We start from the raw sequence: 14,020 nt of genomic DNA, 5'->3' as shown, positions 1-14,020 counted from the left end.
GAGACAGGAAGGAGAGGTAAAGCGTCGAGTTAAAGGTCTGTGATCTGTGAGCGGATGGCCGCTGCTCTTCACCAGGGCCACTGAGCATCACTACATGATTATAGAAACTAAACAGAGGCATAATCACTTGTTTACTCAACCATTTGATGTTTTGTTTTATACGACAACTTTAATTTTGGTACTCTTTGCACTTTACAAAACAAATTTACAATGCGGTTCAAAATGACAGAAAGTGTTGGCCTCTTGGCTAACGATTAAGAGAGCAGTCGCAGTCCCAGTTAGGCGTTATATAAAGGAATGTGCCTGTTGGTATATAAGGAGCCCCAGTAAACATTTATTATTTAGTGTGAGGATTTGCAGCATTATTCATAGCGGATCTCAGTTTAGCCTTCATTCTTTTCTTCACTACTACCTCCAGCGGGTCCAGAGGGCGTCCCATAACTGAACCTGCTTTCTTAATCATCTTATTAATCTCATAGGCCTCTCCTGAAGTGATGTTACCAGCCCAGAACACCACACTGGCCATCAGAGAGTTGTAGGAGATGTGAAGGGTGTCGCTAGCGTACATGCTCAATGGCAACAGAGCAGAGGAACCAAGAGTGAGCCAATCTGGCAAGCAAGAATGACAAAATGCTACCTACGGTATATAAAATTACTAGCTGTACCCCGTGGCTGTGCCGATATAGTAATGAAACAGGACAAACTTTAAAAATCAATAGACGTTGGCACTGTATCTGATCGTGTTCAGCTCTAACAGGAGAGCGCTCCCCACATGGGGAGACAAGCACATGGCCATGATATCTCTGGCAATCAGCAGCTTCCTCTAAAATGCATGGAGCTCTGATCTCTCTCTCAAAAACGTCAAACGTTACTCCTTAACAATCTGTAGATGAGAATGTCCGTTGAACAAACAGGTATCGCTAGCTAAGCGGAGACAAGGTGCACTCCAACACGTGGTGAGACATAGACTAACTCGAACAGAGGTTGGCGAGTGAATGAGGAAGGCCCAGCACCCCCTGCTTTTGGCCCACAGCCTCTCTCTTGGATTTGCATAAATACATCGGTACCGCAAACAAACTCTGGCACTTAACGCAATGAGAGAAGTCGCAAAATCAACTGGAAAGTTCAAGCAAATTATAGAAAATAACCTTTTACCAAATTCCGTCAAGTAATTCTCTCGTGTAAAGAGGACAGACATACAAACAGACAGAACACGGTTGGACCACGAAATTTTTAAAACCGTTTCTTAGCAAGCATCTATGGGCCAAGGGTAACCTACATTCCAAATTTCAAGTCCCAAGTCCTCATGGTTTGGGAGAATTCGTGATGAGTGAATCAGTGGTATTTGGCTTTTATATATATATATATATATATATATATATTATTTATCTAGCTATCACATTCATCTGAGGCAACATAATATATCTGATACAACTGGTGACATCTATTTTGATGTCTTTCAACCGGAGCGCTGGCTGGTGAAGTGACTTGTTCATGATCACAAAGTGTCAGTAGTGGGATTTGAAGTCCAAAGCTTTTATCACTAAACCTCGCTGTTTGCTTATAGAGCTGTTAGAGGTCTGGCAGTGGACACAAGTTGCTTTTTGTGCATTTGATCTGAAAGATGTGTTGTTAATAGAATATCCGGAAACTCTTCTGGAATTTTCTGCTCTGAGGTGTGTCAGGTAAGACGTTTTGTGGTAAAGCAGTTTGACGTGTTGCATGTTGATTAGCACACGTAAGTAAAAACTTCACCGTGCATATGATAATCAGAACGTGACAAACCTGTAGTGTCCTTCAAATCAGTCAAACAAAGTGCTTAGAGAACAAAATCTTTTTTATATTTATAGAATGGTCTACAGTACTAGGGTGTTGTACTGTGTTAGCCATTATGAATGTAGTGAGAAGTCAAGCAAAATGACACCATTTATTGGCTAAATAAAAAGATTACAATATGCAAGCTTTCGAGGCAACTCAGACCCCTTCTTCATTCGAGATGTAATCAAATATATAGTTAGCCAATAAAATGTATCATTTTGCTTGACTTCTCACTAGAGTGGTCTACAAAAGCAGGGTATGGCCTAACACCCCACTGTGTGACATCCTGCTATGAGGGTCAAGCAAGATGCCACAAGCTGTATTGAACCAAGTCTGTTCATCATTTAAAAGAAAGGAACTCAGCCACCATAAGAACACACGATTAAAGATATGGTGCACCACGCCAGGGGGCAAACAATTCATTTAACTCATTTCAATTCAAATAAAGTTAATTCATTTTAATGTCCGTTAACTAAATGGACTCAATTCAGTTCAATTTGAATGAGTTCAATTCAGTTCACTTAATTTGAAATAATGCGTTTTAGTTATTAATTCAGTTCAATCCTGGTCAATTTATTGTTCCACTTTATAGCCTGGCATGCTATAAAATTAGGTACTATAGTATGGTGGGAAAACACAACAAAACAAAAATATAACACCGTTCTAATTAACACTTTTGGCAAAGTGCATCAAATTAGAAACAATAAATAGAACTCAAAAACTTACTGTACAGACAATGAGGTGGACATTTAAAGAAATTAAGCAGTTAAGTGATGGTGAGCACAGAAGCAGGTCTTTGTCACAAGTGGGCTTAAAGAGACAAAATGTGTTTTCCAGGCCGAGAATATCCTGAATACTTCATTCCATTTTAATCTGTTATTTCATGGATTCATTTTAACAGACTTCCCCAAATGTGTAAATGCGCGGAACTCCATCAGGCTACTCCTTTATTTAACACTGGACCTGGAAAACACTTTGTCAGACGATTTTTTTTCTTTTTGCTTAAGAACGTTTCATCCGATTAGCTTGTGAATCTGCTTTGTATGTGGGTGTGATCAACCACCGCAAAAATGAAAAGAGATCATATCAAGTATCAAACGGAAATTCCATTTTTGATGTGTTTGTAGTACGCACCGAGGAAATTTATTTGTGAAAATGCAAGTTAAAAGCTTCCTGCCTCTCAGCCTGCAACCTCACATGCCACCTTCTCAATTATGTAGTTGTCATTCTGATAATTTACAGTAAAATGTGGAGGTGGTGAGGGAAACGAGAGGAAAGTGTGACGTGTGATTCCATTAAAAATAACAAATTCTTTACACACACAAAAAAGTATTAAGTCTTTTAGGAATATCTGCCTTTTTATTACATATTGCTCTATATCTATCTATCTATCTATCTATCTGATTCTACCAACTATACTAAAATTAATATGTATCTTTGATCCTACCGACTATACTAAAATTAATATCTATCTATCTATCTATCTATCTGATCCTACCAACTATACTAAAACTAATATGTATTTTTGATCCTACCGACTATACTAAAATTAATATGTATCTTTGATCCTACCGACTATACTAAAATTAATATCTATCTATCTGATCCTACCAACTATACTAAAACTAATATGTATCTTTGATCCTACCGACTATACTAAAATTAATATCTATCTATCTGATCCTACCAACTATACTAAAACTAATATGTATCTTTGATCCTACCGACTATACTAAAATTAATATCTATCTATCTGATCCTACTGACTATACTAAAATTAATATGTATCTTTGATCCTACCGACTATACTAAAATTAATATTATCTATCTATCTATCTATCTATCTATCTATCTATCTATCTATCTATCTGATCCTACCAACTATACTAAAATTAATATGTATTTTTGATCCTACCGACTATACTAAAATTAATATGTATCTTTGATCCTACCGACTATACTAAAATTAATATTATCTATCTATCTATCTGATCCTACCGACTATACTAAAATTAATATTATCTATCTATCTATCTGATTCTACCAACTATACTAAAATTAATATGCATCTTTGATCCTACCGACTATACTAAAATTAATATCTATCTATCTGATCCTACTGACTATACTAAAATTAATATGTATCTTTGATCCTACCGACTATACTAAAATTAATATTATCTATCTATCTATCTATCTATCTATCTATCTATCTATCTATCTATCTATCTATCTATCTGATCCTACCAACTATACTAAAATTAATATGTATTTTTGATCCTACCGACTATACTAAAATTAATATGTATCTTTGATCCTACCGACTATACTAAAATTAATATTATCTATCTATCTATCTGATCCTACCGACTATACTAAAATTAATATTATCTATCTATCTATCTGATTCTACCAACTATACTAAAATTAATATGCATCTTTGATCCTACCGACTATACTAAAATTAATATCTATCTATCTGATCCTACTGACTATACTAAAATTAATATGTATCTTTGATCCTACCGACTATACTAAAATTAATATTATCTATCTATCTATCTATCTATCTATCTATCTATCTATCTATCTATCTATCTATCTATCTATCTATCTATCTCCTATGCTGTGCTAGCTTGAGGATTATTATCCTTCTTCATATTATTATCGCTGTTATTGCCAGATAATTATTTCTGCTGAAGCCTATCATTTTTGTTCCTCAGTGTTTTTGACTAATCAGTGCCCATGGATACAAAACAATAAGCGGAGACATATTATGTAATCTCCATTAACATTACACATCTTGTAAATCTGTACGTTTCCAAATGAGATATTAATAAGGATTCTCAAACAAAGTACATTTTTATGTTAAAACTGTTATGATCACAATACATCACAATAGTGGAACTGAACTTTTTTCACCACAAATGCTGTTACAAACAACATGTCTGCAATGTTGTGGCTTCATGTAAAATGGCTACAGTCTCCCTTGTTTCGTAATTCTGTGAGGTTACCTGGCTGTTATAATGGACCTGAGTTTGAATCTCTGGTGCCGTCTGCACACCTCTTATCTGTCCTGGATGCACAGCCAGTGTGGGAGGTAGCGACTATCAACCACTGCAGCATATCCTGTGTAAAATCTGTAATATTTAGTAGTGTGGGGCACAGGAGTAGGTAATGGAGATCAGGGAAGAACCCATAATGGAGCGATTGGGACACCGGAGCCTACCCTTTAACTCACATGGCAGGTTTAGTACTGAGGTATGAACCTATGTGGATGGAAGAGAAGCGTCACGCAAGCAAATAAACAATAAAATGGTCACCCGCCACAATGAGAATAAAAGCAGAAACGATTTCCAGGTGTACCAGTGAAAAACTGTACTGAATTGTCCAGGGGTAACCTCGCCATGTGTTGTGGATTTATTGATGTTGCCGTAAAGCTGAAAATATTTATCATGAGAGGAAATTACAGAAATCCTGCACTTGTTTTTTTTCCGGTGTTTGCTATCTTGGCACGAGAAACTGTTTGATTCCTTGCAGTCGTGCTGTTAGTCTGTTTATGGAAACAAAAAAATCACCAGATGACCTGAACTGCTGACAGTTGGAAGTGGAAACTGAAAGTGAAGGGCTGTTAGAACCCTCAACGAAGCAGCAAAGCCCTGAGAGCTTCTTAGAGCGGCGTAAAGCTGCCTTGTGAAATAGCACACAGGATTACCCTCGTAGTTAATGTTTTAATTCCTATCTTGGTGCAGAACAAGCTCTCCCATCTGAGTCTACCTGCTGTCAATGGATGACAGACTTTCTGACTAACAGGACGCAATGGGAGAAACTGGGGGGACGTATCTCTCGCCCCCTTGACCATCAGAACTGGCTCCCCTCAAGACTGTATGTTATCCTCACTGCTCTTTTCCTAATGACTGCACCCCCGGCCATCAGTCAAGTAGACTGTTAATATCTGCAGATGACACACAACCCTCACTGTTAAGGTTAAAACCATTAAGTAGTTCTCTTGTGAAAAGCGGACAGACAGACAGACAGACTTTGGAGTTGTATCATTACAAAAATATTATAGAAATCTGTACAGGAATATTTGAAAAGTGTGCCACCACCAGCTGAGTTTAGACTATTTGCGACCAGCTGAATGTCATTGCCATGGTCTACGGTCACTGCAGCTGTGCTTGGTGCCTGTCGTTGCCCGTCCACCAGTGCCATTTGCTGCTGGCAGGTACTCTGAAAACACTTTCTACTTACTATCTAAATCAAGTGGACTGGATGGTAAACTGGTGCAATAAAAACTCTCACTCTGAATGTAAAAAAAAAACCAAAGAAATGATATTTGATTTTAAGAGACAGAAATCTGTATGTTCACCCATTGTAGTTCTGGGAGAGGAGGTAGAAATAGTGACTGAATATAAATACTAACCTAGATAAAAATCTTAACTGGAATACAAATACAAACAAATTATTCTCTAATTGCAACCAACGCTTATTTCTCCTCCATAAACTCAAACTACTTAAAGTAGACAAGGACCTCATGTTGTCCTCCTATCGCAGTCTGATCCAGTCTTTCAGTTTCATTGCCTGGTTTAATAGTCTGAGAAACCAAAACTCAAAAAAAGCTCCAGCAGATTACGAAGTATGCAGCTAAAGTTATTGGGGCTGATGTGGATGATGTGACTGGTGTGTGTGTGTCAGAGGGCAACGTTAAAGAAACTGGAAATCATCTCAACTGATGACAGACATCCATTATATGGAGAACTAAACTTCAGTAAATCAGGAAGGAGAGTCGCTTTGAAAACCCACACAAATCTCTCCAGAAACTCCTTTCTTCCTAGTGCCATACGACTTTTCAATAAGAAATATCGGAGATAATGATTAAGGTTGTTGATATATATCCTGTAACCTTTTTTTTTGGTGTAAATATGTACAGTGCATCCGGAAAGTATTCACAGCACATCACTTTTTCCACATTTTGTTATGTTACAGCCTTATTCCAAAATGGATTAAATTCATTTTTTTCCTCAGAATTCTACACACAACACCCCATAATGACAACATGAAAAAAGTTTACTTGAGGTTTTGCAAATTTATTAAAAATAAAAAAACGGAGAAATCCCATGTCCATAAGTATTCACAGCCTTTGCTCAATACTTTGTCGATGCACCTTTGGCAGCAATTCCAGCCTCAAGTCTTTTTGAATATGATGCCACAAGCTTGGCACACCTATCCTTGGCCAGTTTCGCCCATTCCTCTTTGCAGCACCTCTCAAGCTCCATCAGGTTGGATGGGAAGCGTCGGTGCACAGCCATTTTAAGATCTCTCCAGAGATGTTCAATCGGATTCAAGTCTGGGCTCTGGCTGGGCCACTCAGGGATATTCACAGAGTTGTCCTGAAGCCACTCCTTTGATATCTTGGCTGTGTGCTTAGGGTCGTTGTCCTGCTGAAAGATGAACCGTCTCCCCAGTCTGAGGTCAAGAGCGCTCTGGAGCAGGTTTTCATCCAGGATGTCTCTGTACATTGCTGCAGTCATCTTTCCCTTTATCCTGACTAGTCTCCCAGTCCCCACAGCATGATGCTGCCACCACCATGCTTCACTGTAGGGATGGTATTGGCCTGGTGATGAGCGGTGCCTGGTTTCCTTCAAACGTGATGCCTGGCATTCACACCAAAGAGTTCAATCTTTGTCTCATCAGACCAGAGAATTTTCTTTCTCATGGTCTGAGAGTCCTTCAGGTGCCTTTTGGCAAACTCCAGGCAGGCTGCCATGTGCCTTTTACTAAGGAGTGGCTTCCGTCTGGCCACTCTACCATACAGGCCTGATTGGTGGATTGCTGCAGAGATGGTTGTCCTTCTGGAAGGTTCTCCTCTCTCCACAGAGGACCTCTGGAGCCCTAACAGAGTGATCATCGGGTTCTTGGTCACCTCCCTGACTAAGGCCCTTCTCCCCCAATCGTTCAGATTAGATGGCCGGCCAGCTCTAGGAAGAGTCCTGGTGGTTTCGAACTTCTTCTACTTACGGATAATGGAGGCCACTGTGCTCATTGGGACCTTCAAAGCAGCAGAAATTTTTTTGTAACCTTCCCCAGATTTGTGCCTCGAGACAATCCTGTCTTGGAGGTCTACAGACAATTCCTTTGACTTCATGCTTGTTTTGTGCTCTGACATGAACTGTCAACTGTGGGACCTTCTATAGACAGGTGTGTGCCTTTCCAAATCATGTCCAGTCAACTGAATTTACCACAGGTGGACTCCAATTAAGCTGCAGAAACATCTCAAGGATGATCAGGGGAAACAGGAGGCACCTGAGCTCAATTTTGAGCTTCATGGCAAAGGCTGTGAATACTTCTGTACATGTGCTTTCTCAATTTTTTTGTTTTTAATAAATTTGCAAAACTCTCAAGTAAACTTTTTTCATATTGTCATTATGGGGTGTTGTGTGTAGAATTCTGAGGAAAAAATGAATTTAATCCATTTTGGAATAAGGCTGTAAAATAACAAAATGTGGAAAAAGTGATGCGCTGTGAATACTTTCCGGATGCAATGTATGTATTATCTAACTGTCTTACCTTAACCTTTCTTGCTTCTATTTGTCTGTTTTATTTCATTCTGTCTGTTATTAGATGCAACTGAGAAGGCAAATTTCATGTTTTCTTGCGTAAATATGACGAAATAAAGAAACCTTAAACCTTAAACTTGAATTTCAAGATTAGAGGAGGAATGTCCATTTCTAAACATGAAGGTCAGCCTTCTTTACAACTACAGGAGTTAACAGAGTTGCATACTCTTTTCAAAATAAAGCCAATAGAATCACAAAGAGGAAGGTGAACTCTCACGCCTGTGTGGTATCCTTGTGGTGTTCACCTCATCGAGGAGATTGTGAAAGAGAATGAGCCAACACTTCTGTGTCTTGCATGTCTTCACTTCAGTCTGCACTTGGCCAGGCCTTACAGGTTACAAGCTGCTTGATCATGCTGCTACGCGGTCTGGTTTGTCTGTGGGATTCATGTGATTAGACAGAGCTGGGCATCATGGGCTAATGCAGCGTTTCTCAACCTTTAAGTATTTGCAACCCGAGTTTTCATAACAGTTTTATGTTATGCGCCCCCCTAACGTTTTTTTGAAATCCTAATAAAATTTATTACTATATTTTTTGCTGCTGATACACAGCTACAAGTTTAAAATTTCCCTGCGAGTAGCGAAATTACGCCACATATGGCAACATTCTTGCCCCCTTTTTTGTTACTTCCCCTAGGGGGGGGCACGCCCCACAGTTTGAGAACCGCTGAGTTAATGTCTGTTTTCATATCTCCTGCCAACTCGCTCTTAACACCCCATCCTAGAATTCATCAGGAACTTTCTTGATTTGTTCTGTTTCAGAAAAAACAAAAGTGAAACTCCTACAAGGGGACATCACCCACCTGCCAACCGTGATGAGTATCACTGAAGGGGTCGATGTGGTCATCCACGCAGCCAGTTTGGTCGACGTGTGGTACCGAGTACCCGAGAACAAGATTAAGGACGTCAATGTGCAGGGTGAGTGTGACTGATGGACTGAAAACTGCAATGTATGACTTGTTTAACTAAGTGATTCTTTAAACAAGCCTGGAATGTGTATGACCTCTGACCTCTCTTCTCTGTTGGTGAACAAAGTCTCGATTTCAGCTTGGTCAGCATAGTCTACCAAATAGACAGATGGTAATAATCTATCCAAGCATTCATCCATCCATTTCCTAAACGAGCAGGGCCATGGGAGCTGGAGCCTATCCCAGCAACAATTGGGCACAAGGGAACTGGTCCATTATAGAGCGTACATTTAAGTCTGACCCACACTGGAACAAATGTAAAGCCTCTAATCAATGTGGCATCTTTGTTTGTATGTTCACGGACTAATTCCAGTAATTTTCTAATCCTGCCAACTACACTAAAAATCAACATCTATCTATGAGGGTATTTATTTCTGTATAGCTATCTATTATATGGTGTCTTTCATATGTAGCTAATACAAAGTTCCTTTCATGTTTATCTAGTGTAATAAAGAGCACACAACACTCATAAAGGTTTGGGGTTTTAGCCCGTATACTGTAACAAAAGTCTTGTTAATTGTTTTTACAAAACTCACAAGACACTGAAGGGAGGGAGGATGGACAGTTTATAGGGAAGAACCGGAAATTAAACTGTGGAATGCTGGGAGAATCGGAGATGTTTGGTGTGTAAATAGTGTGCTGAGTGAATGTGAAGACGATGAGGTATACTTGGTTATAATTTTTCCCCACATATGCTTAATTAGAGTGTGTTAGAACAGCTTTTTTTGGGAAATGTTTTCTTCATTTGTTATATTGAATAAGATTATTTTTCTGTATATATGGTTTTTTTTGTCTGTTGGGTGATGTTATATATTGTTTTTAACAACTATATCAATAAACGTTTTTAAAAAATAAAAATATCTATCTATCTAATCCTGCCAACTACGCTATCTATCGATCGATCGATTGTTAACCCAGCAAAGCATTCAGTGCACAGCAGTGAGCCTATGATGATGGAAATGGCAGTCTGTATTGTGGAACGAGCCCCGGACACAGACAGGTAGACACGTTTTTAAACACCACCACACATTTCTTTTACAGTTCTATTTACAATTATAGTGCCACACAACCCAGAGACTCCCCCAAAGTCCAGGCCTCTCTCACTCTGCCTCACTCTCTTCAGGCCGCCTCTACTCCTCTCCACCAAGCTCTGTCCTTCTCCTCACCCGACTCTAGCCACAATATGAAGGGAGGCGGCCCCTTTTATATTCCCCCCAGATGTGGTCCAGGTGTGTTCCTGGCAATCTTCCACCGACACACCCCAGTGTGGCGGAAGTGCTGAGATCCAGGGCTCCAAAGGCATAGGGGCACCCCCTGGTGGTGACCACGGGCCCCTACAGGGTTGAGCTGTAAAGCTCTGTACCCGTGGCCCCCAAAGGTACCAGGGTGGTCGCCCCCGCATGGTCTGGGGAAGGTGTAAGCCCTCCTCCGGTCCTCCTGGGTGTCGCCCCCCCCCAGCCATCTCCGACAGTATGTTTAATTGTTGGTTTATTCTTCTCTTTAAACAGCTTCTCCCCTCGCCACTCTATTCAGATTTTCCTGGCTTCACTAAGCAGATTTTCCAAAGTTTTCTGTTTTATTGCTTGTTGCTAGGAGAGTTTTTGCTTTCTCTAATAGCTCCCATCTTTTTCCATCCTTGAGAGTGATTATGAACTGTTTAGCAGAGCATCACGTTGGCATTGTGTAGTTAAACAGTCACTTTTGCGGAGATCCTTTCACACTTGCACTGCAGCAAAGGGCGTCACAAAGCATTTAAAAGCAAAGGAAGAATGGGGACAGCATATTGGCACAGTGGTGGTGCCCCATGGGTGACTCTTACAACCCCACAGGGTGCTTTCTGTGTGGTTTTTTGCATTGTCTATCCATGTTGCTCTCACCGTGTCCTGATCCAATCAAATCAAATTTTATTTGTCCCATACAAATTATACATTCAGTAGTACAATATGTAGTGTAATTCTTAGTTGTCCAACTCCAATGATTGTGCCTTTAAGAATATAAAAGGGCAATAACAACAATACTTGACCTTATAAATACAGTATAAAAAAGTATTAAGAGTTTTATATACAGTGGTGTGAAAAACTATTTGCCCCCTTCCTGATTTCTTATTCTTTTGCATGTTTGTCACACAAAATGTTTCTGATCATCAAACACATTTAACCATTAGTCAAATATAACACAAGTAAACACAAAATGCAGTTTTTAAATGATGGTGTTTATTATTTAGGGAGAAAAAAAATCCAAACCTACATGGCCCTGTGTGAAAAAGTAATTGCCCCCTTGTTAAAAAATAACCTAACTGTGGTGTATCACACCTGAGTTCAATTTCCGTAGCCACCCCCAGGCCTGATTACTGCCACACCTGTTTCAATCAAGAAGTCACTTAAATAGGAGCTGCCTGACACAGAGAAGTAGACCAAAAGCACCTCAAAAGCTAGACATCATGCCCAGATCCAAAGAAATTCAGGAACAAATGAGAACAGAAGTAATTGAGATCTATCAGTCTAGTAAAGGTTATAAAGCCATTTCTAAAGCTTTGGGACTCCAGCGAACCACAGTGAGAGCCATTATCCACAAATGGCAAAAACATGGAACAGTGGTGAACCTTCCCAGGAGTGGCCGGCCGACCAAAATTACCCCAAGAGCGCAGAGACGACTCATCCGAGAGGTCACAAAAGACCCCAGGACAACGTCTAAAGAACTGCAGGCCTCACTTGCCTCAATTAAGGTCAGTGTTCACGACTCCACCATAAGAAAGAGACTGGGCAAAAACGGCCTGCATGGCAGATTTCCAAGACGCAAACCACTGTTAAGCAAAAAGAACATTAGGGCTCGTCTCAATTTTGCTAAGAAACATCTCAATGATTGCCAAGACTTTTGGGAAAATACCTTGTGGACTGATGAGTCAAAAGTTGAACTTTTTGGAAGGCAAATGTCCCGTTACATCTGGCGTAAAAGGAACACAGCATTTCAGAAAAAGAACATCATACCAACAGTAAAATATGGTGGTGGTAGTGTGATGGTCTGGGGTTGTTTTGCTGCTTCAGGACCTGGAAGGCTTGCTGTGATAGATGGAACCATGAATTCTACTGTCTACCAAAAAATCCTGAAGGAGAATGTCCGGCCATCTGTTCGTCAACTCAAGCTGAAGCGATCTTGGGTGCTGCAACAGGACAATGACCCAAAACACACCAGCAAATCCACCTCTGAATGGCTGAAGAAAAACAAAATGAAGACTTTGGAGTGGCCTAGTCAAAGTCCTGACCTGAATCCAATTGAGATGCTATGGCATGACCTTAAAAAGGCGGTTCATGCTAGAAAACCCTCAAATAAAGCTGAATTACAACAATTTTGCAAAGATGAGTGGGCCAAAATTCCTCCAGAGCGCTGTAAAAGACTCATTGCAAGTTATCGCAAACGCTTGATTGCAGTTATTGCTGCTAAGGGTGGCCCAACCAGTTATTAGGTTCAGGGGGCAATTACTTTTTCACACAGGGCCATGTAGGTTTGGATTTTTTTTTCTCCCTAAATAATAAAAACCACCATTTACAAACTGTATTTTGTGTTTACTTGTGTTATATTTGACTAATGGTTAAATGTGTTTGATGATCAGAAACATTTTGTGTGACAAACATGCAAAAGAATAAGAAATCAGGAAGGGGGCAAAGAGTTTTTCACACCACTGTACGTGATAACTAATAACTTACATTAAGTTATCCAAGAGAGTAAACAATGGGGCACCACGTATTTAAGGACACTTTCCTTATACAAGATGGAGGAGCCTGACTTTAGACAGTCGTATTGTTTACCTGAACACAGTACAGAACAGAGGCCATTGCTGCGATGGATGACATCACTAATAATTCTCTTTGCCCCTGTCTGACATCGCTTGATTTAAATGTTAAGGAGTTGGGGAGTGTGCAGCCGGTGATGTTTTTAGCTGACCACCCCACTCTGCAGAACTTTGCGGTTCTGCCATTTGCTGTTTCCAAACCAGGCAGAGATACTTCCCGTCAGAATATCTTTGATGGTGGACATATTGACATTCTTTAGTATCTGGGAAATCCCTGAGGCATCTGAGGTGGTACAAATGTTGCAATGCCTTCTTCCCCAAAGTGTCGATGTGCTTGGACCAGGTATCAGGTACTCCTTGATTTGTGCACTGAGGTGTTATGAAACTGTCCGTCCTCTCCACCCGACTGCAGTTAATTCCGAGGAGGAGGTGCTCATGCCTCTACCATTTTCTCCCAAAGTCCCCAATCGGCTCCTTTGTCTTGCTGATATTCACGAGTTGACTGTTGTCCTGATACCAGTGTGACAGACTTTCCACTTTATCCAGCTGTTCCTGCTCATTGTTGTTAGATATCAGGCCCACCAGAGCTGACTTGACTATGAGGTTAGAGGCACGTGCAGCTGTGCTGTCATTTGTGTAGAGAGAGAGTACAAGCAGAAGGCTCAGAACACAACCCTGTGGAGCCCCTGTGTTGAGAGAATGGCGGCACGACAAAGTGTGGCCACCCACTCGTACCACCTGGGGTCTTCTTGTTGAGAAGTTAACAATCCATCTACACAATGAGGTGCACAAGCTGAGTGATGAGGTTTGGAGGGGATTATTGTGCTA

General features: G+C 40.3%; 1 protein-coding gene across 4 annotated transcripts in view; it reads left to right on the top strand.

Annotated features, from left to right (window-relative positions):
* hsd3b7 (hydroxy-delta-5-steroid dehydrogenase, 3 beta- and steroid delta-isomerase) overlaps positions 1-14,020 on the top strand; it is a 129,440-nt gene that overhangs the window by 97,425 nt on the left and 17,995 nt on the right. For all 4 annotated transcript variants that reach the window (XM_028815031.2, XM_028815029.2, XM_028815028.2 and 1 more), the window contains exon 3: positions 9,197-9,352. In XM_028815031.2, coding sequence (XP_028670864.1) covers positions 9,197-9,352 — 156 coding nt within the window. The remainder of the gene's footprint in view (positions 1-9,196; positions 9,353-14,020) is intronic.

This window comes from Erpetoichthys calabaricus, chromosome 12, assembly GCF_900747795.2.
Source record: "Erpetoichthys calabaricus chromosome 12, fErpCal1.3, whole genome shotgun sequence".
Taxonomy (NCBI): Eukaryota; Metazoa; Chordata; class Cladistia; order Polypteriformes; family Polypteridae; genus Erpetoichthys; species Erpetoichthys calabaricus.
This window is presented reverse-complemented; position numbering and strand designations above follow the sequence as displayed.